This window comes from Pygoscelis adeliae, unplaced genomic scaffold (genome assembly GCF_000699105.1).
Source record: "Pygoscelis adeliae isolate BGI_AS28 unplaced genomic scaffold, ASM69910v1 Scaffold312, whole genome shotgun sequence".
In the NCBI taxonomy this organism is placed as follows: Eukaryota; Metazoa; Chordata; class Aves; order Sphenisciformes; family Spheniscidae; genus Pygoscelis; species Pygoscelis adeliae.
In genome coordinates this window covers 2,438,644-2,463,699 of record NW_008824234.1, presented here as the reverse complement: position 1 = coordinate 2,463,699, position 25,056 = coordinate 2,438,644, and the positions used below count along the sequence as shown (strand labels likewise).

Sequence of the window (25,056 nt, the reverse complement as noted above, 5' to 3'; positions counted from 1 at the left end):
ACTTCAGGATGCCAGCATGACTTTGTAGTTAATGAGGGCTGTTGGAAGTGCAGAAATGCAAGATGTAAGGGGATGATGTTCACTTACAACTCAAGACTCTTGCCTTGCAACTCAGTCCATTTCCCATTAGATGTCAAGGTAGGGAATATGGTTCTTTTCTTCTCTACCTGCTCCAAAACATGGAATATAATTGCTTTGTCATGAAAGCAATTAGCTTAAAAATGATGCTGTTTTCTAGAAACTTGACAGTAGTGAGAAGTTGCAGCAATACTTGCTGGTCAACATGAGGTTCATTCACCAATGTAATTACTAGTTTGCTTCAAACACAAGACTGCTAATAAGAAAATGAAAATGTTTTCCTTTAGCCCCTTCTCATGATTCATTTATGAAGTTTCTGACACAAATTAGAGTACACTGCTCCTAGTTAAAAGGTGGCAGCTCTTTGCTGAAGGACTGGTTGTCAGTAACTATTAAACACTTCTGTCACACAGTTGGAAGTGCCTTAATTCTGAGTTTAGATGAACATGCCCCTCTCTCACAGAAGGTTAGACAAAACTTGGAGAACAGTTCATTGCAAGCATTGACACAAGTCTCTCACATTTTAAACCATGTATTTTTTGCAATTTGCCTCATCTAGCTTTTCCTGTTAGTTTATACAATGCACTGTGGCAGTTTGATAGATTGAAAGCCCTAACAGCAACTCATAGAGCCTTCTTATGTAAAATGAAAATAATTATTTCAAATAGGTTAAATATTTTTACACACACACTTATATATAAAGAGGTTTTGAGGTTCCCAGATGTGTATTATTCCGTGTTGGGCTACTGAAAAGTAGCTGTGATCTAAAAGAGACTTTATTTAGCCATGCTTTTATTTCTCTGCATTTAGTAGAGCCTTTTACTTTCCTAGTCAGCAGCATGCCACCTGCTCTTTCATTTCCTCAAAGTAGGTCAGCAGTCAGCCATCAATCTTTCATCTTCATTACAGCTAAATCCTAAAGCCTGAGGCAAATGAACCATTTTAAAGGAGATACAGTGATAGCTGTGGTATTCGCGCTCTTGCGTTAGCCATTTGTGGCTGAAAAAACATCACAAAATCCAGATGAAGCTAGCCAGGCTTTAATTGGAAAATAACAGGAACGCAGGCAGTTCTCACAAGTTCTTTGTAAAAATCTGAGGCCCAGTTAATAAACATGGGTTTATGTGTTTATGACCCATCAGAAACATGGGTCCAGTCTCCACATCATACAGTTTCCTTCATATAATTATTAAACTCTGAATTTCAAATGTTAAATTATTACCCCCCCTACAGGAAGACAATTCTAGATCTTCAACAAATGTAGTGCCTTAAAAACATCTTCTCACTTCCAGCTTCTATTCACTCATCATCAATTTCTAACTATTTTTTTCATGTGTCAGCACTGACATAGAGTTTGAATAGTTCATCTTCCCTCCTGGTCTTTAATATTCCATGAAATTTAGAGATAGTAATCATATCTCCTCCTAGCATCAATTCTGCAAAATTAAGCAATCTGTACTTTTTTAGACTTCTTTAATAAGAGAGGGTTACCATTTTTTTGATTAACCCAACATTTTCTGCATGTACCTGTTCCTTTATGAGTTCATTTTTTGATCAGAGGTGACCAGTTTTAAACAAAATATCATTATACAGAATTTATTAACAAAGTTTGTGGAAATTAGATTTTTTGTCTAATAATTGTATATATTTGTACTGAACATTGAAAGCCTTTTGCTTTCACACAGCACTTCTGTTTCTATAAGTCAATGAAGCACAGTGAAATTCAGTGAAGCACTGAACAGTTTTCAGAAATACAGGTATCTGACAATTTCACAAGATGCAGGCAATAATTCACTGATTTTTTCTTGAACAGTGAAAGACTAGGCAGGGCAAGGTAGACAAGAAAGAGCTTGAAAACAACAAAACAGGATGGAAGGAAGCCCACATGAAGTGTATGCATGCAAATGCCAGGAGGACAGGGGTGAAGAGAACAGTGGGGGAAACGTTCACACTTTTCCTGGGAAGTCAGCATGATGAAGCATCTCTTCGAAGTGCCTGTACACCAATGCATGCAAGCAGCACGGGGACCAAACAGGTGGAATTAGAGGTATGTGTGCAGTTGCAGGCCTGCATCCTCATTGGGGTCACAGAGATGTGGTGGCAAGGCTTCCATGACTGGAGTGCCACAACAGATAAATAGGAAGGAACAGGCTGGGAAGGGAAAAAGAGAATGCTGCCCGTTACATGAGATAGCAGTGGGAGTACATTTGGCTCTGCCTTGGGATGGATGATGAGCCAGTCCAGAGCTTATGGGTTAAGATTAGAGGGCAGAACAAAGTGGTGTGTGGTGTATGTTGTGGTCAGTGTTTACTACCACCTATCAGGAAGAAGAAGTTGACAATGGGAAAAAGCTTCAGGTTTGCAGATCCTGGTTCTCATGGGGGACTTAACCACCGTGATATATGCTGGAAGGACAACACAGGAAACCACATCTGCATTGATGAGAACTTCCTGACACAAGTGATGGATGATCTGGTGAGAGGAGGCACTCTTCTGGACAGGACACATAGAAAGAAGGCAGAAGTGGTGGAGGAGGAGAAGGTTGGTGGCAACCTTGGCTGCTGTGACCATGACATGGTGGAGTTTGTGATCCTGAAAGGAGGAAACAAGGCAAATAGCATGATAACAACCCTGGATTACAGGACAGCAGACTTTGTCCTGTTGAAGGATTTGCTTGGAAGGATCCCACAGGAGATGGTCATGGAGAGAAAAGCAGGCCAAGAGAGCTGGTTAATTTTCAAGGATCACCTCCTCCAAGCATAAGAATGGACCATCCCTACGTGGAGGAAATCAAGTAACAGCAGCAAGAGGCCTGCATGGATGAACAAGGAACTCCTGACTCAACTCAGACCTAAAAAGGAATTGTATAAGAGGTGAAAGCCGGGACAGGTGAAACCAGAGGAATATAGAAACACTGAATGTGCAGGAATGGGATTAGGGAAGCCAAAGTCCATCTGTGGTTAAATCTTGGGAGAGACAGGAAGGGCAACATGAAGGACTTTTACTGGTCCATCAACAGCAAAAGGGAGATTAGGGAAAACGAGGGCTTGACACTGAATGGGGCAGGGGACCTGGTGATGAAGGACATGGAAAAGGTTAAGGTACTCAGTGCTTTCTTCACTTCAGTCTTTACCGATAAAATTTACTCTGAGGAATCACAGCCCCTGAAAACAGTGTGAAGGTCTGGAGCAATGAAGTTTTACCCTCAGTTAGGAGGATCACATTAGGGAACATTAAACCAAGTAGACATACACAAATCTGTGGGACCCGACTGAATGCATCCATGAGGACTAAGGGAGCTGGTTGATGTCATTGTGAGGCCATTCTTGATTATCTTTGGAAGTTCATGGTGACTGGGGGAGGTCCCAGAGGACTAGAAAACCCAAAGATCACTGTTACCATTGCTATGGGCAAGCAGAAGGATCTAGAAAACTACAGGCCAGTCAACTTCACCTTAATCCCTGTGGAAGTGATGAAGCGAATTCCCCTGGGAACCATTTCCAAACACATTAAGGAGAAGAATGTAATTGGAAGTAGTCAGCAAGGATTTATGAAGGCGAAATCCTGCCTGACCAACCTGATAGCCTTCTATGACAAAATGTCTAGCTTGGTGGATGAGGGGAGAGCAGTTGGCACTGTTCATCTTCACTTGAGCAAGGCTTTCAACATTCTCCCATAACATCCTCATAGACAAGCAGATGAAGTAGGGACTAGACAAGCAGACCGCAAGGGGACTGAAAACTGACTAAACTGCCAGACTCAAGGGATTGTGATATCCAGCAGCATGATGTTCAGCTCGAGTCCAGTCACAAGTGGTTTATCCTAGGGATTAACACTGTGGCCAATACTGTTTAACATGTTAATGATGTGGATGATAGGACAAACTTCCTCAGCAAGTTTGCAGATGATACAGAAGTAGGAGGAGGCATTGATACATGTGTCGAGAGGCTGGCGATCTGGGCTGACAGGAATCTCCTGAGCTGAGCAAAGGGAAATGCCAAGTCCCGCCCCTGGGGAGGAGGAATCACAGACACCCCCCCATACAGGTTGGGTGGTGTTTGGCTGGAAAGCAGATTTGCACTAAAGGCCCTGGGGGTCCTGACAAAGACCATGTGGCACATGAGCCAGCAATGTGCCTTTGCATCAGGAAGAGTGTCACCAGTAGGTTGAAGGAGGTGATTCTTCTCTACTCAGCCCTGGTGAGGTCATATTTGGAGTACTGTGTCCAAGCCTGGGATCTCTACTGCAAGACTGACATGGACATACTGGATTGAGTCCAGGAAGGGACCCCTAAAATGCTCAAGGTATTGGAGCATTTGACATGAGGAGAGGCTGAGAGCTGGGGTTTTGCCGTAAGACAAGAAGGCTCAGGAGAATCTTATCCATGTGCATAAATACAGAATGGGAGGGAGTAAAGAACATGAAGCCAGACTTTTGTCAGTGATATTCAACAAAAGAACAGAAAGCACAAATTGAAATGCAGGAAACGCCGTTTAAACATCAGAAAAAAGCTTTCTTTATGATGAGGGTAGTTGAACACTGGAACACGTTGCCCAAAGAGGTTGTAGAGAGTCCATCTTTGAAAATATTCAAAACATGACCGGACATGGTCTTGAACAACCTACTTTAGGTGACACTGCTTTGAGCAGTGGCGTTGGACTAGAAAATATCCAGAAGTCACCTCCAGTCTCAATGATTCTATAATTCCATATTTCAATTCTTAACTTCAGTTTCCTTTTCAGGATTCACAGTTTCGTATGAATTAAATAAAAATGGGTAACCACTGGAGACCTCTTCCTCTTTATGACATATTAGATGAATATGTTCTTCCATTGTAGCACAACTATCAAGTGCTATAAAAATATGATATAGTGACATACTTGGAAAAGAATGCAGGACAACCTGGTGTTGAGAATTACTTTCTAAACATTCTTCCATCAATGTCCATAAGTGCTATCTGCAGTTTGTTAGAACACCTCTCTCTATTCTACAAAAACATGAAAAAGAATAGAAATAAAATTAAATGCAAATAGAATTTAAAAATTACTGTAGTATTCCCTCTTTGCATAGCTGATGTATATAACAACAATTCTACTTGCTCACAAAGGTCTATCTAGCCCGATATGTGTCTCAAGTCCTACCATACCATCCCTTTAATGGATGCCTAGGAAAGAATCTGAAAACAGGCCAAGCATATAGAAACAATTCTCTAGAATATTCTAACTCTCTGCCACTCAAAGACTCCTTGAGAGTGAGTTCACATCTTTAACGTCTCTTGATGGATTCTTCCATGAGTGTGTCCATTGCTACATTAATCCCATGTAAGCTTTTAGGATGGACAACACTCCGCAGCAGAGTTTTCTCCATCTGCACGATGTGTTGTATGTTTTTTGAACCTGCCAGTTCCGCTTCATGCTCCTTAGCTCTTGTATTGGAATAGACTATGTGTGATCTTTTCTATTCACATTTTCTAAGCCACTGAAAATTTTATACTTCTCTGTCCTCATCCATCTCTCTTCCAGACAGAAGCGATCCCAGCCTGTTCCTTTGATGGAGGCTATTCCACACTTCTTGTCAATCCTCTACGTAGCTCTGTCTGTACCTTTTCCATCTCCTGAAGGTAGGGAAGTGTGCTGGAACTGTACACAGTGTAAGCATAACTCCACTCTGGATTTATATACTGGCATAATATTGCTTTATGTTTTGTTCCCTACTTCTTTTCTTATAATTCCTTACACTTGGTTTGCCTTTTTGACTCCTACTGGGCATCAGGATGACATTTTCCTATAACTATGTACTATTGTATCAAGACCTCACCATCACCTGATATTTATTTACATTCAATATCACCTATCATTTAATTTTCTCTGAAAACAGAAATCTTGCTTAGGATTTAAATTTGTGAAATACATGTCATAGTGACTTGTGGAAATGACTTGTCAAAGTTCATCATTTTAACCGCTTAAATAATTACTTTGGTCATTTCTGATATGACTGTCATTTCAGATTAATTAAAATTTTATGAATTTATTAAAAAAACCCTCAAACACTGGCAAAATAGGAAAAATATCCAAATTATCACACTCCTTCCCCTGCAGTGATCTTTTCCATCTTGCTCCAACCTGATTCCTTTGTAATGCCGTTTCTTATAATGTTGTTTGATGATCCACCATCACACATACATTTACATCCTGAATGTGTCTCCACAGTGCTTTAACTCGCTGTTCTTTCTTCTATATTAGTATATGCAAATGAAGAATACAAAAAACCTTTGCTTTAAAACTTTGCTCACAGCATTATTGTAAGATTAGACCCCAGTGAAAACATTGAAGATATGTGCCTTCAACCCATACAACAAAGCTGAAGAACACCTCCACGTTGGCAATAAGAAATTTTCATTTTGCTTTCATCTACTGCACAAAATTACGTGCTAGCTCAACGGTATTATTGCAAATAGAAAATTCCATAGTAAATTACTTTCTAACATTAGCTCTATAAATTTATGATGTAGGTGTTCTGTTCCACTTTTATTTGCAACAGCCCCACAAAATGAGAGGGGTTTAATCAAAGCTGTTTGTTAGATCAAAATTCCTTTTCTGCAGAGAAGTAACCAGCGCACAGAAATATATAATGGGGGATATCCAGCTTTTTGCCTATCACAATCAGAACCATGTATTGTTTCAGTTATGTTTGGGTCCTATACCATTCCATAAGAGATTCTTGAAATTCACATTCAAGACTGCCAGAAAGCAAAGAAACTCCCTAATTTTTCTCTGTGCCTCTTAGAAAAATACACGTACATCAAGTTTTAGAAAAAGTAAAAAGGAAAAAAAATGGACTTCTTTCATTGGACATGTGGCCGTCTGAGTTATCCCTGACCAGATACCAGAACTGAAACATCAACAGTCAAGATATTAAATATATATGTATATATAAACACACCTGCTCATTCATACATATATATACATATCTATATGCAACATGCTGAAATTAAATATTTAGAGAAGCATTTTTTCACAAATATGTGCCTTTTGGAGATGCTAATTTTGTGGCACACATCAGAAGAGATTCTTCTACACTGCTAAGAATTACACAATATTTTATTTGTTAATGAGAAATTATGCAAAGGCAGGCATAATGATTTTAAAGAGCAAGAAGGGTATTTCCATAGAATGAGGATTCTAGCCTCATAAACCCTAACCTGATATAGTAATAAAGGAACTATCAACTGCTTTAGAAAGATTCTCCGATCTCTAAAATTCTTACTTGGGTCAAAGATACTGCATTAGAAAGCAATAAAATACCTCAGAATGAATGGAAATTATTGAATAAAACAGCAATACTAAAGAAATCAGTACACCAAGACACTTAAATCTGAAATGTTATTTGAGATAACCAGGGGTCCCTTACAATATAATCATAACAAGGAAGTTGATAAAAAAAAGATATATATTAGAGAAGAAATGATATGAGAAAAATTAGGATGGCTAATACAGGTTTTCAAAAGCAAGTAGCTAAAAGACAACACTGAGTTTCTTTAAATGTACCTGAAAATAAAAAAATTGGATCTATGACATTGCTGGCGTTAAAGTGAGAAGTAAAGATGACAGAAGAATGAAGACTCAGCATTTTCTGGTGAAGACAATGTTGACAAAATTCCTACACCAGGTCTTTCTTTTCAGGTAACAGAAATTAATTACTCCACAGAGATTCAGAAGATTTGAAATAAAATGATATGTTAAGTATTCATTATATAATGTATGCCCAGGGATAATATTGTTGTTTAATTGTCAAAAATAAGCTAAAAAAAATGTAGTTTGACAAAAACTGACAAAAATACGTAGTCTTTTCATGCAAATTGCTTTTAAGCCAGAGGCTGAAGGGCAGTAAGTGCTGCTCCTACATTTTGAAGGCTGTAAGGGACACGGTATGAGAATGACGTCTAGGAACACATAGAAGCACTTGTGCAAGCTGTGAGATGACTGCCCTCATACGGGGATGCATTTAGACATAGACTTCATGAGCAGTGGTGTAGGACAGGTAGGCAGCTGCTACAGGTCACAGAACAACTCCTGTGAGGTGTAGTACTCTTGCTGCCTGTACAAAGAGGAGACAATGCATGCTGCATAGACTACCACCAAAAAAAGGAGAAGGAGGGCTGCTAGGCAGCTACAGCTATGTGGAGTGGGTCTGTCCCTTTTATGAGGCAGTGTTTCCACATCTCTTGGGCACACAATCAGTGACAGCAGCTAGCCCAGCTCTCCCCTGTCCCCTCCAAATCTCTCTGATTCTTCTCAGTTACCTTTGGCCACTACCACCTTCCCAAATTCTGTAAGTCTTGAGTTGACTGTCCACAAGCATGTCAACACCAGCCTGGTGATACCTACACCATGGCCACCTGCAGTCAGGTTGTTGCCAGTCTTTAACAGCTGCTCACATGCAAGTACTGATCTAAAACTGTGCTGACCACAAGTTTGCTATCCTTTCACACAGCCAGTTTTATCAAAGACCTGCAGATTATAGTAGTGAAAGTGAGCATGAGAGTTCATGGACACGGGCAGGAGAAAGCATTACAGGAGGGTGGAGAAGCACGGGAGGAAGGCATGCACTTCCCAGAATACAGATGCAGCTGTTGGATGTATGAGAACAAAAACAGTTTGGAAAGTAGACTTTAGGGTGATTCAGGCCATTATAAAGCAAAAAAAACCCAACATTTTTATAGCTTTTAAGAATATATGTGTCACTGTAGCATTGCTAATGTGTATTGGTCCCATTAACAATGTGGTTAACAGCTATTATGTGTTTCTTCTCTTTTCTCCAGGGAGACAAGAATATACAGCAGGATGTTTTAAAATAAAAACACATATGCATAAACACATTCTGCTGGATATTTATGCTGGAGAGAGCTAATTCAGAAACAAACCTTGCTTTTAGAGGAGTGAGGAGATTTGTGATAATCTGCAAGTTTTGCAGAAAAGTTCATTCTAGTGTTTGGCAGATCCCAAAAAAGCTTTTTCTCACTTATATATGAAATATACTTTTGAGTTTTTAGAGTATGCTTATCAGAGAAGAAACAACTTTACCTTCTGAAGTGAAGCAATCTTAACATACATAAAATATAGGTATCCAAAAGTCTACTACTGTATGGAAACCCAAGCAGAGAATGGCCTAAGGTACTTGCAGTAAATATCCTGTGCTGGTACTACCGTTTTTTTTAATAGTTTTCAAAATATCTATCTTTCCATGTCCAAATATTGGTGTTTTGCAGATGTTAAGGTATAAATAACTAAGACTGCATTGCTTTGCCAGGGTGGGACAGGGTCTTCAAGGTTTGGGTACAAATATGGTATAGTATTACTTATGGATGTTGATCTGTAAGAGTGCTTGGCAACAGTGAGGCATCCAGGAGAACTAAATACAGAAGTGAAATGACCTGTAGTGCATAGACATAAAGAGGATGGCTTTGTGCATGAAAGTTCTTCTTCAGGCCCTCTCCCCACCAGCATAAAGTCTGTTTTACATGGGTTAAGTTTCCAGCACTCTGCCATCTGCTTATTGACTGTGTGTGCCCATGCTGACTAGCTAGTTCACTGAGTGTCTCCCTATGTATGCTAGAAACAGAAGTGCTACACATGGCACTTCACCTCTAAAGTAAAAGTAGTTCAGTACCTATTAAGTTTGAGAAGCACTGAAGTGGTTTTAGTGCAAAGCTAAGGTGCCTCTTTTAGATGAGAGAGCGTTACTTCATGGTCAAGCACTGCATAAAGATCTCGTGAGGCAGGTGATTAGATGGCTTGCCTCTCCCCATTGAAGCAGGACTAATCCGTCACTGCCATTAATGCGTTTCAATACAATGTCTTGGCCAGAACTCAGGACGTTCCAGGTGAACGATACTGACTATAATCACTTATAATATAAGCTGAGGCCTGCCTTCTCCGTAAGATTGCTCATGACTAAAGGTATGGTTTTAAAGCAGTGTCAGGAGACCCAGGGTGTGTCTTTTCAGTATCAGCCTATTAAACATTTGAAGGAACAAGGAGATATTCTTCCCCCAAAGAAGCATTAATTACATTAGACAATTTGTTATCCTAAATAGCTATTTTAATGCAGAATTCGCTATCTTCAGAGAAGTCTGGTAGAAGGATTTTATTGGTCTCCATTGCAGCCTCAGCATATTCTTGGAGTAATTCATTATGCTTCATTTCATCTGCATCAGTATGTGTTTCCTGACATAAGCATTAAAGTCTGTCTTTCTCTATATAGTGGTGTTTGCTTCCAGAAAACAACAGAGAGATGATACAGGGCTAGAAAGGGCTGAACATTGAATGCCCAGGATAGAATGCAATGGGGAAGATTAATCAGTTCCTGGAGTCTGTTTTCTGGAATTTTTTCTTAACCAGGCTTTGGCATTTGATGGAGGGAGAGTTTTCTTGTCTTTCTTGCTTCTGATATTAAGAACAACTCAAATCACTGACAAAAGAGCAAAAAAATGTTCCTGTCTGGATTATAATGCCTCTAAATCTTGACACTTAATATGCAGTTCAAGTGAAAATGTGTCCAGAGATTCCTCAGAGATTTATCTCTGAAGGAACAAGGAAAGCATGTGAGGTGATGAGCTTCTAAGCCCTTGCAAGTGTGGCACTGCTGAACGAATGCTGAAATACCCTAAAGCCAGGTATATTGCTATTTGGTAGTCAGTTCCTGACTGCCAAAAAGCATCAGTGTTGTCCTATACGAACTCTGTAGTTGTTTGCAGCCTTATAAGGGAGCAAAAAATCAATGTTAACTTTGGCTCTGGCTTCAGAGGAATAAATCTGTTTGAATGTATCCTATGTATTTGAAGTTTAAAGTGAAGAAGTGCCACTGGGTCTATCATATCACGTACACCGTCTCCCACAGCATTCTCCTGGAGAAGCTGGCAGCTCACGGCTTAGACAGGTGGACTCTGCGCTGGGTCAAAAACTGGCTGGATGGCCGGGCCCAGAGAGTTGTGGTGAATGGAGTTCAATCCAGTTGGCGGCCGGTCACGAGTGGTGTTCCCCAGGGCTCAGTTTTGGGGCCAGTTCTGTTCAATATCTTTATCAATGATCTGGATGAGGGGATCGAGTGCACCCTCAGTAAGTTTGCAGACGACACCAAGTTGGGTGGGAGTGTTGATCTGCTCGAGGGTAGGAAGGCTCTGCAGAGGGACCTGGACAGGCTGGATCGATGGGCCCAGGCCAACTGGATGAGATTCAACAAGGCCAAGTGCCGGGTCCTGCACTTTGGCCACAACAACCCCATGCAGCGCTACAGGCTTGGGGAAGAGTGGCTGGAAAGCTGCCTGGCGGAAAAGGACCTGGGGGTGCTGGTTGACAGCCGGCTGAACATGAGCCGGCAGTGTGCCCAGGTGGCCAAGAAGGCCAATGGCATCCTGGCCTGTATCAGAAATAGTGTGGCCAGCAGGAGTAGGGAAGTGATCGTGCCCCTGTACTCAGCACTGGTGAGGCCGCACCTCGAATACTGTGTTCAGTTTTGGGCCCCTCACTACAAGAAGGACGTTGAGGTGCTGGAGCGTGTCCAGAGAAGGGCAACGAGGCTGGTGAGGGGTCTGGAGAACAAGTCTTATGAGGAGCGGCTGAGGGAACTGGGGTTGTTTAGCCTGGAGAAAAGGAGGCTGAGGGGAGACCTTACTGCTCTCTACAACTACCTGAAAGGAGGCTGTAGCGAGGTGGGTGTTGGTCTCTTCTCCCAAGTAACTGGCAAAAGGACGAGAGGAAATGGCCTCAAGTTGCGCCAGGGGAGGTTTAGATTGGATGTAAGGAAAAATTTCTGTACTGAAAGAGTGGTTAAACATTGGCACAGGCTGCCCAGGGAAGTGGTTGAGTCACCATCCTTGGAAGTATTTAAAAGACGTGTAGATGAGGCGCTTAGGGACATGGTTTAGTGGGCATGGTGGTGTTGGGTTGACGGTTGGACTCGATGATCTTGGAGGTCTCTTCCAACCTTAATGATTCTATGATTCTATGATTCTATATACTGAGCCTCCTCAGTGAATGAACAATACTGTCACAGTGCCTTCTATGTGAACCAGCCAGGTATCACTGATATATGATATGTCTGTTGCTTTTAATAGTGATTAGGTTGTGAATCATTTACTGGTAGTCTCACGCTATACACAGCAATCTCAGTAGTGTTGTTACCAAAAGTGGTAAATGGCTGCTTTTAATCCACGCATATGTAATAACTTTACTGGCGTTAAATATCTGCCATCTGATTTCCTTTCCTCCAGTAGTGTATTTCTCTGAGGACTGGGGATTATACCTTGAAATCCCAAAGGGAGAACAATAGTCTGGATTGCCAAATGCAGTGGAAAGGGTGGGTCCTGTTGGGTACCGCTGGTAGCTGAGTCCTCAGAACCGGAGGAGCTATAGCAAAGTGTTCGCAAAGCAGCAGCGACGTGCCAGAAGTGTGACTACATAACAGCAGCACAAGTAACAATAATTATACACTAAAAAAACCAGTATCATGCTTCCATATTCCAGAGTAATACTTCCACTCTAAGAACCATAATTCCATACTAAAATCAGGATTGCTCAACAGCACAAGCAGGAAAATATGCAGACAAAAATGTTGAGGTTAACTGAGTCCTAAGATTTGAGGAGAGTAACTGAGTGGGCTACATGATGATGAATTCAATTTCAGTAACTGTAAAGCCATTTTCACCTAAAAACAGTGGAACTACTTTCACATTTTCTTGGGGTCTTAATTAGTGCATGGAAATGACCTGGGAATCACTTTGACAGTAAAGTCCAAAATTTTGTTTAATGGTGGACAACAGTGAAAAAGAATACACTAAACACAAGGAACAGGATAAATAATAGATAAAACCATTACACAGATCATCTAAAATATGCAATATTAGTCATCCTAACTAAAAGGATGCTTTAGAGTTTCTGTGCCATAGGAAAAAGAGCTTAATAAGATCGTGACTGTCTACCAAAGAGAGAAGAGGAAAATAAGGTTGTATAGTAAACACACAGATGTATAGTAATGAATGGTACTGCAAAAGTAGATGTGGAAGATTCAAATCTTTTTTTCCTAAAAGGAAAATAATGTATGTTCAATGATACTAAAAAGCAACATTTCCAAAACTGAAAAAGGAAGTTCTTCACACAATGCCTAATTAGCAATTACACTGAACTGTGAAAAGTTAGCAAGAGTCAAAAACAACTGACTTTTATGGGAATAAAAAAGGTATTCAAATACTGAGCATATAAAACAGTTATGAGATAGACACAACTGTACATTTGAAGTCACTACTCATTATGAATCATGGCTGAAAATTTAAGCGTGACAGATGAACTCTCAGATGTGCACTACACATTTCTAGCATCCACCTCTTGAAGTATGTGCCAGCCATTGTTGCAAACAAGCCGCTGAACAAGAACTACAAGTCTTGTTGACGGTAGTGGTTCCTACGTTCCTGAGGTTGGGAAGTAGCGTTTATTGGGAAGTGAATAATGGAGCCAGAACTAAAATTGGAATTGCTTACTGAAGAGGAATAAATATCAGCAAGCCTCATCTTATTAAGTAGCTGAAGCAGCAGCCATTCATCCTGCCATTTTGGAACTGACCCTGCCCTATTTCTTTATTTTTGCCAATTTGATACTTGTTTCCATGGGAACAGAAGCAGGACTAGCCACCAGCTGAGTCAATCTCAGCTGCTGGCTCCCAGTTCTCACGTTTTGTTCCGTTTCCTTGGAAACTGATGTCAAATGAGAATGAGAAGTAAACCAGCTTTTGCTCTTTAATATTTACTCTTTCCTTGGACCTGCTCTAGATCCTCTGGGCCGGTGGAAGGTTTACAGCCGACTCTAACGGCCATTAATTTTCCTCCTCTCTGGAACGGCTGCCAGCCATCGGTGGGCCCCAGCAGATGCAAGTAAGAGTTCTCAGTTTCAGCTACTGCTGGGGGGCCGCCTGCTGTGAGCCACAATGGCAGGGTTTGAAAGCAGGCTACAGATTTCAGGAGACATTTGGCTCCCGCAGTCTGTAATATTTCAAATTGGAAGGAAAGAAATTAAATTTATTTAAAAAATAGTAGGGGAAACAGATGGGCGTAATGATATTTAGAGAACAAATTGACTAACAAGCTCTGACCTGCATTAGGCTGAACACCCCCAGAAACTACTTCAGCCAATTATATTCTTCATTTCATAATGTATGTTTGACAAAGTTCTCTCTAATCCAGCTGTTAGCTGACTGAATAGCCCAACAGCACAATGTAAACACCCCCCCAAACACATCTGTTTATGCATATATACATATGCAGAAAGAGAAAAGAACATGATCTGATTGTTTCAAAACAGCAAAGAATCTGCATAATTCTACTTGAGCATGTGGATTTGAACCAGACATCTCTAACAATTCCAGACCTATGTTACTCCCACTAATTTCTCATGTATATGCAAACACACACACACACCCCCTCTTTCTATAATTTTGGGCCAGAGTATTTTCCAGTTCCTACAGCAGCAGTGTCATGACTGAAGACAAGTATTAAAGAAAAAAAAAATCATAAAAGTTGCAACAAAACATATTAAAAAGATCATTAAAGAATGTGAAAGAACCCTGGAAAAGCATGCAGGCAACTAATCTAGGAATTAATTAAAATTTTTATGAAAATGATACTCAATTTACATCTGTGCAGTTGAATTCCAATTTTCACGTATCTTTTGTTTAAAAATGCACAGACAAATCAATTTCACAAGACAAAATGCTGTCATGAAGAAAAGTTTTACATTTGGTGGCCTCTGCTCTTAGTTAACTGGTCTATTAGGTATAGCATCATGCTCGCCTTGGACGTGCTTTACCCTTCCTTTCCTTTCAGACCTGACATATGAACTCCTTCGTGAGTTTTCTTTACATCATATCTCAGTTATGTCCACACAACTCTCACTGATCACTGGCCTGGCGTTACTACCTTGAGTAACTTCTAGAATCATATATTTAGTTGAATTCACCTCTAGTCCAAATAATATCTCTGTAATATTCATTTCTTCAGGTACTACATTAGGAGCAGTCTCACAGAAAAGACAACCAGATACCCAAGAACAACATTTATTCCTCCAGTCTTGTTGCACTTGCATCCATCTACTGAGAATATACTCAACATCTTTGAGCACCCGCAAAGTTGTGTCAAGTCAGCTAACATTGTGGTTTTGTTCTGCGTTATTTATTTGAATTAAAAACTCAGGCAGTTTTAGTTGTTTTAAATCAGGCTTATTCTGTTTTATTCAGAGAGACGAAAGACGTGTTGAATTTACCTAGTCTATTTATGGGTTTCCTCTGCCTGAACTGAAAATCAAAATCTAAAATCCCATCTTCCTCTATATCAGTAAGACTTTGCATAGCAAATGAAATAATAACCTTTAGGTTTGCTGCTACAGCTGCAATCAGGAAAGACCATTTCACTTTATGTTGAGCTTTGCAATGTCCCTCCAGAATTCTTCACAATCAGCCCTCATTTTTACTGTTCAAAATAACTTACTATAACCACTAAAATTTTGTCATCTCATCATTCACTTCCTCTTCCACTGAACAACACAAGTCCCAGCACAGAGACTGGGACTTGTCCTGAAGGACTCTACAGGCTACATTCCTCCTTCCTGGAAAATGAGCTCTTAGTTATTCCTTAATTCTGTTTCCTTTTTCTAAAGAATTTTATATCCATTTGAGGGATTCTTTCTTATTCCATGGCTATCTAATTTCCATGAGACTCTTTGATGAAAGAAATTGTTGAGTTGTTTTTGGAGACCTAGCAGGCTGTGTCAGCTTCTGTTCACATGCCTGCTGGCTTCTTCAAAGGACTTCACTGAGTTTTTGAATGATTTGTTCCTTCACAAGTGCCATGTCAACCCTTCCTCAATGTAGCGTATTTATTTCTAATTCCACTCCTGATTATAATTTTTATAAGTTGCTTAATAATAATGTTACAGACATTAACTTACAAGTTTGAGGTTTCCACTCTGTCTTGAAAACATGGCAAGACATTTGCAACTTTTTGCTCAGATATCAAAGCAGTTCTGAGCTAATGATTACACACTACTGTCAGTAGTTTGACTATTACTCCTTTGAATTGCTTTAGAAAGCCTGGGAGAATATAATCTGTTTCTAGTGATTTATTGCTGATCAGTTTCTCTATTCCTACCAGCAACTCCTAGTCAGTCCTCAGTGAGTTCATCAGAAGGGTTCTAGCATAGCAATCTCCACAAGCTCTTCCACAAAGAATTTGCTGAACAAAGTAGCAAAGCAATCATTTAATCATTCTACATGGCCTTGTTTTCTGCAAGTAATGCTTTTATATTCTGATCAAATATTGTCGCCAAAGATTCCCTGGCAAACTTCCTGCTACCAATATTTAAAGAAAGATTTATTATTCATTTTTTTGCCTTTTGCAAGTTTTTTTTAATCCTGCTTTATTGTGTTCCACATTAACTTACCAGACTTTATGATCCTTTCTATTTTCCTCATTTGGATACAACTTTGTTTTTTTGAAGGATGTCTTCTTGCTGTTTCGTCATGCTGAGTTTCTTCTTTTTCAAGTCTTGATGTGTGGCATGCATTTACTCTGTGTCTCCAATGTGATATTCTTAATACTCTGTAGGACACCTGCAAAGATTTAACTCTCTACAGTGCCCTCTTTAGCATCTCTTTAAGAGGCTTCCTCAGTTTTATGTTGCTCCCCTTTCTGAATTTGAGTGGAACTCTACTGATGTTTTTTGGTTGTTGTTGCTTCTTCAGAGCTATCAAAGCTAAGAACATTTTATTTGCAGCTACAGAAAAGTCCTTCAAATATCAGTGCTTTGGAACAGATTCTGTATGCTATTCAGAATGACATCAAGGGTTAATTCTCTCTTTGTGGGTTCTCTAATCTGTTAATTATGAAGCAGTCACTGCTCCTAAATGAGTTAGTCTGAGCAGCACATTTGCCCAGTTTACATAGCCATTTTTTGCTCTTGCAATGTTTATGACTCCCTCAACATATCAGTCAAAGCTACCTTCTGGCTTCTTGGTTAGTAATATGTGTCTGATCGCATAGTTATACACTTGAAATGCACAGGAATTCTGCCTCACTCACTAAAATGATTAATTTGTTCATCTGAATTTACTCCAAGTTTTCTTTAACAAACTGCACTACTATGCCCCTGGCATGGCCTACTCAATCTTTCCTGCATATTGATATTTTTGTTACAGCAATGTCCTCATATAAAGTTGGGCATTCTTAGTTTCCACATTTTATTTCTATATCAATGCTAGAAACCCAAATAGGATGTGTCTCATTGATCTGTTTTTCTCTTCTATATCTTCTAAAATGGTACTTTGTTCTGTTTTTTCTCCATTTCATGTTTATTACCATCCCAGGACACTTCAGCATGAAACCTTAAATACTGGTATTCCAGATACCAGAATGAAGTCTATTTTTAAATATCGATAATGTTATCATATGGTTGCATAAGAGGAAACATCGCAGACATAACTACATAACTGGTACTAAGACATCAAGGAATGCAAAGGTTGCTGCCCTGGATAAACAGGTTTTAAAATGTTACAAGAAATATTGGCATCCAGTATGCAAAGTATTACTTTTCTTGAGTCTAACACTAATGCAAGACCTTTTTACCTTGGGAACTATAAAATCTAGTCCATCTCCCCTAGTATACAAGTTCTTATTTATTAAACATTATCATTGGTTACCTTCCAAGGCCACAGTGATTCAATCTGTGTCATAGATATTTGTGTTGGGAGAAGACAAGCCAGTCAGAGGCTTTCAAGCTAAACTCTAGAGTAAAAGAATTACAACACCATGGTATTATGTGTGAGAGGTGAGTGTGACTATGTCTACATGCAGACTTACTGAACTGTAGTAAGTACCTAATTGAATTATGATATGGCTATTGCACAGGGAGAACAGATTCCACGTTGTAAAGGATTTTGCTATTTCAAACTGTGGTTTCATTCCAACACAGGTGTATCAGTGAGCAACTGAAATTAGAGCAAGCTGGTTTCCTATGTATTTTTTTTTTCTTGTGGCTGGATTCTCTGTGTCTAATTAAGTGTGAAGCTCCCTTGTAGCAGGTCATTTATAATGTTTGTCTTTAGACAGAGGGGTAAACTCACTCTGCGACCCTCCTCTTAGGGGAGACACTACCAGAACCTCTCCTCCACACAGCTGGCTGTTTCCATCAAATCTGTAGCACTGCTGTAGCACTGCTGTGTCCTTAAGAGCTGTATCTGTTCTGTCAGGTTTGACTGAAACTGGCAAACGAAGTTTGTTAGGCAGTAGGAAAAAACACACAGAGCACCCTTGCACATAAACATTGCCTTCTTAAGAAACCAGGACAAAATCCAGACGGTTGGAAAAAGGTGGTAGAGCCTTGCCACCAGGGCAAAGCTCTTCCAGAGCCACATACACAGAAGCACCGTAATTCCTCATGGCCTGTCGAGCCCAAGAACCCGGCCAGTGGGACGGTAAGGGAGGATGCACTCCAGTTCACACAACCGAGAGAAACTTAGTCTGGCAGGAACCTAGCTGAGATCAGATCATATCCAGAGAGCATTTTGATTATGACAAAAAAAGGTGAATTACGATTAAAAAAGCAAATTCCAAGTTCAGCCTAGGAAGCAGCCAGTGAGAAAAGAAGCGATTGGTCTCTTCACTGGTCTGAAACATTAGCAAAAGGAGAAATATTACAGCCAATGCAACAAGCAAAATAAATGAATAGAGGTAACGTTATGGATTAATTTCCATTTTTTACACTGCTGCTTGAAGATGAGAAGCATTTTGTGTCAGATAATGCTTTTGTGTTATGTGAGAATCAAGCCTACAGTACTCTGTAGGAAGTGTATGTAGGGGGAACCTTACAGTTCTTCTGTCGGAGATCAGCATACCGCTATGGAAATTTTAAAGTGGTCCCTGTCTTTGTCTGTAACCTATTTGCTTTTATCCCATGATTTTGTTGTCTATACATCATATACCAAACAACTGCCCTGCTGATAGTTGGAGGATCTGGACGTTTTAGGGCTTAGTCATTAAAACTTTTACCATGATCTCTTATGGCAGCCATAGATGTGCTTTTCATAAGGAAACCTGACATCTAGGGTCAGGATTCCAGAGACCAGTCTGAAAACTGACAGACCCAACATCCCATCTGATTTCTTCCTTCTGTCAGGAGCGGAGAGTCACCACAAGCACTTTTACTTCCCTTTGTATTTTTAGATGTAGACTGCCCATCCTCAGCTTTTAAGGCATGGGTAGATTGACTTTACAAACAATTCCAGAAAAGGAGTCTGGATTTTTAAAAAGTGCTTGATAATTTGCTGGTGTTGCTATTCAATGAACTATTTTGTGAATAATGCCAAACAGCAAAGGACACTCAGTTTTTAGGGTCCTCGTCTTGGTTACTTTGATTGACATGTTTATGAAGACACAGTTAACAGAGGACCACCCAAAAGTGGCCAAATGCAGAACTTCCACATAGGAAGCTGATGAGTATTCATAGTTAAAACAGCATCAAATGGTTCATTAGCTAGAATGACTGATTGCGTTCATAACTTTGGAGCCTACATTTAGTTTAGTCTCTATCACTTGGATCAACTTTAACTGAGACAAAATATCCCTTTAAAATTATTTCACAGAAGCAAGTGGGACAAGGAATACATGTGACACAGTAATCCTGAAATAAACCAGAAACTTGCCTCCAGTATTGTTTACTATGTGATAAGTACTTTTCAAACACACAAAAGATAATACCTACTCAGGCAAGCTCAACTAAAGAATTCACCGTTGCAGAATGCATTTAAAAAATCAAAAATTAAAAAAAAGCAAACTAAAATAATTAAAAAAAAACCAAATACAATTGCCATTTGCTTTTACAAAGGAGTTTCTGAGACTGAAGAGGTCTGTTTCAGGAAGGCAAACTGCAGTTCACCTCACTGCTTATATCAGATAAAAACCATATGTACAGTATTTTAATGACCGAATTTGCTTGCATAATACTTTCATTTCCTTCCCTCCCCAAATCCATTAGCTTAAAAAAACATTCTGAACAACTCATAGTAATAGCGAAGAGCTCTAACAGCAAGTTTAAGTCAATTCTATGCTGAGTGTTCAAAATATTAAATGTTCTCATCTGTGCATTCAGTGAATGTGAGTTTGCATGGGCTTACATAGTTCCCAGGGAATTCCAGTTCTGATACAAAGTTCAGGCAACTGGTGTGCCGCCCCATGGTCTAGATAGCACTGAACATGGAACAAGCACACTAAGTTTTTAGTGGTGTACATTACACAACCAAAGAATACACACTGGTAAATTCAGATGGAAACTGCAATCATTTAAAACTGCAATAAACATTATTTTTCAAATATCTGGTACTTATGGCTTGATAAATTGATAAATTCACGGTTACTGCTGCTGCCTACAGAAATTTCACTTGAGTGATTCTGCTAAGACGAGATATCAGGATCTTTAGTTATGGCTTCCCTCTGATCAGGGAAAAAAGTAAAAATCCTTCTAACTCATTCACCCACAGCACTGAAATGAGCATTATTTCAACTGGAATTTGTGACTACTCATCATATTATGTTTGGTTTTATGCGAGCAGTGAAACAGTTAACAATACTGATAATTGACATATCAGTTGCAATGCAGTTGGAACAAAATGAAGTAAACAAGGCTATCAATAAGCTGCTGTTGTTTCAAGTTCTACAAACATAGAGCAGAAGTGTCTCCACAAGACAAATTTCAGTTACATTTTCTATTTTTTATTGACAACTGTAATAACTCTTAAAAAAAAAGTTCAAACTCTAGGGAATGACTGAGAATTATCTTTTCAGACTCTAAAATGATTTCTTGAAAGGCATCCCTTGCAGTTTAGGAGGCATCGTTCTAAGATATCTTCTACAAATTATATTCAAATAAACAGTAAAATCTTCTCCTAATAAAATTCCAGAGCTACACTGCAAAGTAAGAACAAAGTAAAAACAATGGAATAAAATATCTTTTCTTGCAAACGTTAACATCAGAAGGGAAAACTACCATCCTTTTTCTTCCTGATTGCCAAGTATTGGAGAATAGAATAACGCTTCTAGATTGTCCTCATATAATCTAGTTTTCAGATATCATCAGTTTCCATGCTGGAGGTAATAAACTCTCAAACACTGCTAATCTGCATACAGGTAGAATTGTTTTTTTCTTGGTTCTGCATTGTTGCTGTCATGTTTCTTGCTGTCAGTTTGTCCAGAAAGCTCTACTTCTAGAAACCTACCAGAATGCTGGAAAATTTGTACAAGGGGCATTAAACTATTACCTCCTCCCTATCGAAATCTCTTGCATGACCTTTCTGGGAATGACATTAAAATATGAACAATCAGTATGTGTGTATGCACATGCTATTACTGAAAATAAATATAGCAGTAGGTAACATAATTCCTGAACATCTCCACAAAGAATGCCGTCTAAGCAGTGACCTCTCCCGCACTTATCTTGAATAAGCTCTTACTGAAATCTGCTAATGGGTTCTGATAATCTATTATTTATTGCAACAGACTCTGATAGAGAGTCTTAGCAGAGGACTCTCCTGTGTTTACAACAATTTCATCTAAAATCTCTCACAAGTGACAGAAAAATGGCACCTTCAACTACAGATACCATTTCTTTTGGTTGCAGTTATTTCATTTCTATTTTCTTTTAAAAAACAGAACTCTTCTTCCCCCCAAATACACAGCTTGACCTGCTTTCATATAACCTAGTGCATCTTTAGCTTGGTCTTACAGAAAGCTGTAGATACTAATATGCAACCGTAAGTATTACTTGGGCTTGAGGACATACCTCCATGTTATACTTTTCCACTGTCCTTCTCAAAGGATCCACAACCTGCCAGCAAATCAAGATGCAAAGATCAATCAGTAGCATCCCTCCAACTATCACCAGTAGCTTCTGGTCTTTAATGATCTGGAGAGACAAAAAAAAAAGAAAAAAAAAAGGGAGGAGATTCCCATGAGCCATAGATAGATCCCTGTACAGCTTTATTCCTACATAGGGAGAAAAACACAGGTTTGCTAATAAAAAGATTTTTTAACAATAAGCAAAGAAAAGTTTCAGAAATATCAAAAGATGAAAGCAAGAAGACACAAAATTATTTTCATTTGTTTCACGTTTATTAGAAGTATCTAAAGTGCATTCTGACTTCTAAAAAGAAACTGGGGGGACTCTTAAATATTAATGCTGAAGTCCAGGTTTAATGTTAACTCCTAGAAAATGAAAAAAATATATTCTAGAGAGCCACTATTGTGTTTCTGTATGCAAATGTGGAAAAATGTTCATTACATCTCACAGAGCAGCAGGAGTTAAGAAGGAATTTAGTTTTCAACAAGATTTACAGTGTTCTCTTTTTCATAACCTTCTTGGATGTGGAAAACAAACTTGCAAGGTATTAAAAGATAAGTTCATTTTTGAGGGGTTTTGTGTGTGTGTGTTTAACATTTGCCTCTGTTACCCAGGGAGCAGAAAGGGATGATATATGTTTTCTATATTACAAAAGTTAGAGGCTTTTATGCACATGTAACTTAAAATGTTTTTAATTTTGCATGAATTTTAGGTTCAAAAAGGAAACTAGATTTGCTAATAAAAAGAACAATCCAAACCATGTATTACAGTCTTGTATAGCTGCATGCAATCCCTATATTATTTCTACTGTTATACACATAGCAACACAGAAAAAATACACTGCAAGTACAATATTTCAGTTGCAAAGTTGTAAACTTGTTCAAATATCAGGCTTCAGCTAACTTTATGTCAGTCCTCTTGTGCCTATGTTCATGTTTTTTAAATTACTATATACTTCTATTACTAATGAACACTCATCCAATATTCAAAAGGTATTGCCAAATTGTTTTAACATGGACAAAACCCACATATTTTTCCCTAGTTTTGGTTCTCAGAAACAGTTGGTTTAATCCAAATGAAATATTCAAAAATATTAAGCCTGAGCAGCTTAATAAAGCTGTGATTATTTCAGTTTGGTTTGATAAACTTGTTAGGATTTTGAAAATGCATTACAAAGCCAGAAGTGTCAGCTGATCTTAATACAGGCACGGCTGGTATTCCTGCCTAGAATAAATTGTATTTGCATTGAATTCATATTAAGCTTAAGGAAATGATAAAAATGAATACAGTTTGAAATAATGTAAGAAGAACTTTAGAAAGGTTGTTTTTCATGTTATTTAGTGAGATACATTCTTTATTTTGAAAGATGTTTCTGCAATATTGTGCACTGCTCTTTGTTAATCTGCTAGTTTATTTTATAAATCATTTGGAGTAAACTAAGTGTAGAACTAAGGCTAGCAATTAGAACGACTTAAAGGACTTGATGCATTATTTTCATTTCCTGAGACCAGTTATTTAAATCCCTGTAGCTCCCGTCATCATAAAGGACCAGAAAACGATGCTTTCCACATGTTTGCAGCAGTAATAAAGCAGTATGTCCACCTCATCAGAGAGAGCACAGGCATGCCTGGAGAGGAAGGGTGAAGGGGAAAGGTGCAGCTTTCATGGCGGTATGTGTTGCTGCTGGACGGTTTGGGAAGGAGAACTTTGCAAGGCAAAGGTGACTTGGTGGGAGGTGCAGGGGGAAGAAGACTGTTGCAACGGGTTTCCTCATTAAGCTAAAAGGAAAGCTGATATTAAGCAAAGATTCTCAGACACAGCTTGGTCCCTCGTCTTCTTTGGGAAAACATAACTATGCCTAACCTTTTAGTCGTTTACCAAGTTACAGTCAAAGCTGAAAAAGGACTGTTAGTCACTGAGGATACCCCCTGTAGAAAAAGCCCAGGCATTTTTTATCTCTTTTCGAATGCCTCTAAACAGGACTCGGGTGAAACATACCTAGTGCTGCTCCTAGTATGAGTAGACATAGGAGAGAAAACCACAGGGAATCAAGTCCAAAGAGAATTTGGATTTAGATGAAATTTAGACGCCTCAAGCCAAATTTATTTTTCTCCCCCTTAAGTGGCTAGATAATTTGTTTGATTAGCATATTTTGGTTAGTCTTTCTTTTCAATTGATGAGTTTTATTTTACTGAAGTTGGCTGTTTAACCATTATGTGTCTAACCTCTCTCAGTAGCCAGTGGGCAGAGACAGAAACCTTCAAAGGACAATTCATCCCACCTATCTTGGGTACAATTTAGGATCAGAGAAGTTAGGGTTCTGAAATGTGTCCTTCCCTTCCCCCCCGCCCCCATGAAGGTGTGAAGACAATTAACTTGAGCTAAAAATATGCATTTGAGAAACTTAAAGCTGTGTGAAAATAACCTGCCAGAAATGTTTCCCTCTGCTCTAATGAACCATAAATGTTCCTTGTAAAAAACACCCGAAACATCAGTAATGATGTCTTATCTTTCTAACTAAAATAGTGAACATTTTACCTAGGACAGGTAAAATGGGAGACAACTAGCCTGCTGTATTCTAAATTTATATGGACTATATTGATATTGAAAGTAGGGCTGCATTAGATGCAGATTTACCAACATCTGGCAGTATAAATCAAATTGGTACAGCAATGCCAGAAGCAAAAGAGTGAAAAGATACTACTAAAAACAGTAATACTGATAATCCACTCACTAACAGCATCAAAAGGAATCTCATATTAACACTTCCTATTCAGGATCACATTGCTAACCGTCCTTCCTTGCTCTTGTGCATCTTTTATTTGTACCTGATCTTGCACTACTGCGGGTCAATATTCATATTTTAGTTCACATGTAAGTTTGGTAATCTTTTTTTTTGAGCAGGTAATTATTAGAACAAATAAAAGCAGAAATCCAGCAAACAGTGGAGCTCTTTTCTTGGATGCCTCTTGGAGCATTTTTTCCTGCATTACATTGTGAATGGCCCTTTTCTGGACAGAAGGGGAGAGGTGCATAACAGCAGCTGTCC

The 25,056-nt window shown here is 39.1% G+C and overlaps 1 protein-coding gene across 1 annotated transcript in view; it reads right to left on the bottom strand.

The window, feature by feature from the left end:
* The window catches only part of GABBR2 (gamma-aminobutyric acid (GABA) B receptor, 2), a 486,323-nt gene that overhangs the window by 119,847 nt on the left and 341,420 nt on the right, over window positions 1-25,056 (bottom strand). The window contains exon 13 of the mRNA XM_009334967.1: window positions 21,951-22,073. Coding sequence (XP_009333242.1) covers window positions 21,951-22,073 — 123 coding nt within the window. The remainder of the gene's footprint in view (window positions 1-21,950; window positions 22,074-25,056) is intronic.